The 2,191-nt window shown below is 60.4% G+C and overlaps 1 protein-coding gene across 1 annotated transcript in view; it reads right to left on the bottom strand.

Moving 5' to 3' along the window:
* Positions 1 to 1,981, bottom strand: part of DOK4 (docking protein 4) — a 6,901-nt gene extending 4,920 nt beyond the window's left edge. The window contains exon 1 of the mRNA XM_004371549.1: positions 1,652 to 1,981. Coding sequence (XP_004371606.1) covers positions 1,652 to 1,717 — 66 coding nt within the window. The 5' untranslated portion in view covers positions 1,718 to 1,981. The remainder of the gene's footprint in view (positions 1 to 1,651) is intronic.
* Positions 1,982 to 2,191: the final 210 nt, after the last annotated feature.

The following is a 2,191-nucleotide window of genomic DNA, read 5'->3' as shown; positions in this document are numbered from 1 at the left end:
CCCCGCGTTCCCAGGTCTCCTGAACAGGTCTGACACAGAGCCCTTAGTGGCTGTCCCTGTAGCCTCTGCCTTTCTAGCAAGCTCTGCCCTCCACAAGGCCTCAGCCCAGCTGACCCCTGAGGACCTGCTCATCTGGGGATTGTAGGAATGAGAAGTGACACTAGAAGCTGGGCCCTGCTCCCTCAGCCTCCCCACCTTGGCCCCAACCTCCCTTTGTTCTGTGCTCCAAGTCAGTAGGCAGCATCCCTCTCAGGGAACCAGCAAACTGGGCCGAGGGCCACCAGGGCCCAGTCCCCGCCTAGCTGGGCTATAAATTCAAATCCAGGCAAAACCCCAATTGTGCCCACCTGGCAGTGAAGCTGCCAGGACAGGGCACACCCCTAGGGGGACCATGGGGCCACAGGAGAGAGAGGAGGAGCCAGCCCTGCCGTCAGGTATCTAGGCAGGGAAGTGTCTCAGAGCCCAGCTCCTCTCCTCCTCCTCATCCTCCCCCACCCCGCCCCCATCTCCCTACCAAGGCAATGGGGAGTGGGAGGGGGAGGGGCAGGTAAAACTTCTAGAGGAGAGGGGGCCACACCGGGGCCACCTCAGTCATGGGCGGGGCCACCTCAGTCACGGGCGCTTTCCTCCCTATTGGGGAAGGGGCAGCCACCAGAGCCCTCATTGGCTGTGGAGGTGGGGGGTCTGTGGGGAATAGAAGGAACTCTGGGACAACCTCACCAAGATCAGTAAGTTTGTCCCTGGGGCCCCTGCTCATGCCTTCTGGGGGGTCTTCACCAGCAGGGGGCCTAGAGGGTTGGGAGAGGGTACACGCCCAGCAGGGATGTGTCTGAGGCCTCATCTGCGAAGCCCCTCCAAGCCTCAGCTTGGGGCCAAGCACTAGGCATGCAGGGAGCTGCCAGCTGACAACCTGGAGGAAAGCAGCCTGTCCCAGAGCACCAGGCATCCCACCCCAAGTTCTCATTCATAAACCAGAAAATGTCAGAGCACTGGGCATCCCACCCCAAGTTCTCATTCATAAACCAGACAAATTTCAGAGGACCAGCCACCCCACCTGAAGTTCTCATTCACAAAGCAGACAAATGTCAGAGCACCAGGCATCCGACGCCAAGTTCTCATTCATAAACCAGACAAATGTCAGCATCAACACCCCCATGGCACTGCCCCCCACAATCAACCATGCTCCTCTTCACACACAGCTGTAACATTAAAACCAACAACCAAAAATAACTAAATAAATGTATCTGTACACAGAAGCCATCGGAAGTAGGGGGACGAGAGGGTCAAGAGGGAAGGCAAAGGGAAGTGAGAAGCTGGTTCTCGGCTCAGACACAGCAGGGCATTTCCAGCCGCTGCTGCTGTGGTGACAACTTCAACAATAGCAGGAGAGTCTCCTGCCCACCAGCTGCCGCCACCGCTGGCTGGCTGGCTGGCCCAGCTGCTGGGATGCCAGCCAGCTGGGCTGGAGCAGGGGCTGCAGCAGGCAGAGCTGGGCCCAGGCACATGCCAGGCGGCCCACTGGCGAGAAGCCTCGAGACTACAATGCACGATGCCCGGCAGCAGGCAGGCGCCGTGCACCCCGCCACCCCGATCCTCCAGACCGAGTCCTCAGCACCAGTCCCTCGGCGGGGCCCCTCCGCGGGTCGCTCACCCCGAGCTTCCTGCTCTTCATCTTCACGTAGCCTTGCTTGACGATGTCGTTGAAATTGGTCGCCATGGTTCCCCGCCGTTTCTGGGGCGCCGGTCTGGCCGAGGCAAGGGGAGGGATGCCCAGATGGCCTTGGTTTCTGGCTCCTCCGATCACCTGTTTGAGACGCTCCGTCGGGGCCGCTGCGCTGACCGGGCTGCTCCTCACCTCGCCCGCCTCAGCATTGTTCTAGCAGTTCCTTCGCCCAGCGCCTGCTGGAAATAAAGATGACAGGGAGATTAGAGACAGTGACATCTTTCTCTTCCCCTCACTGTCTCGCTCTCTTTTTCCCTTCCTCTTCCCACACTCCTCCCTCCTTCCCTCCCTCCGCCCGCCCGCCATTCTTCCTTCCCTTTCCTCCCCACCCCAGGACGACAGAACCAACCAGGAAAACCGAGGTGGAGGCAGCGGCAAAGGAAAATGGTCCAGCCCAGTCCCCTCCCTCACGGCTGGCAGTTAACCCCTTCCTGGGAGGACCGGCTCGGCTCTGGCGGTGGAGGTGGG

This window comes from Trichechus manatus, unplaced genomic scaffold (genome assembly GCF_000243295.1).
Source record: "Trichechus manatus latirostris isolate Lorelei unplaced genomic scaffold, TriManLat1.0 scaffold00014, whole genome shotgun sequence".
NCBI classification, from domain to species: domain Eukaryota; kingdom Metazoa; phylum Chordata; class Mammalia; order Sirenia; family Trichechidae; genus Trichechus; species Trichechus manatus.
Note: the sequence above shows the minus strand (reverse complement) of the source record. Positions and strands in the feature narration are given on the sequence as shown.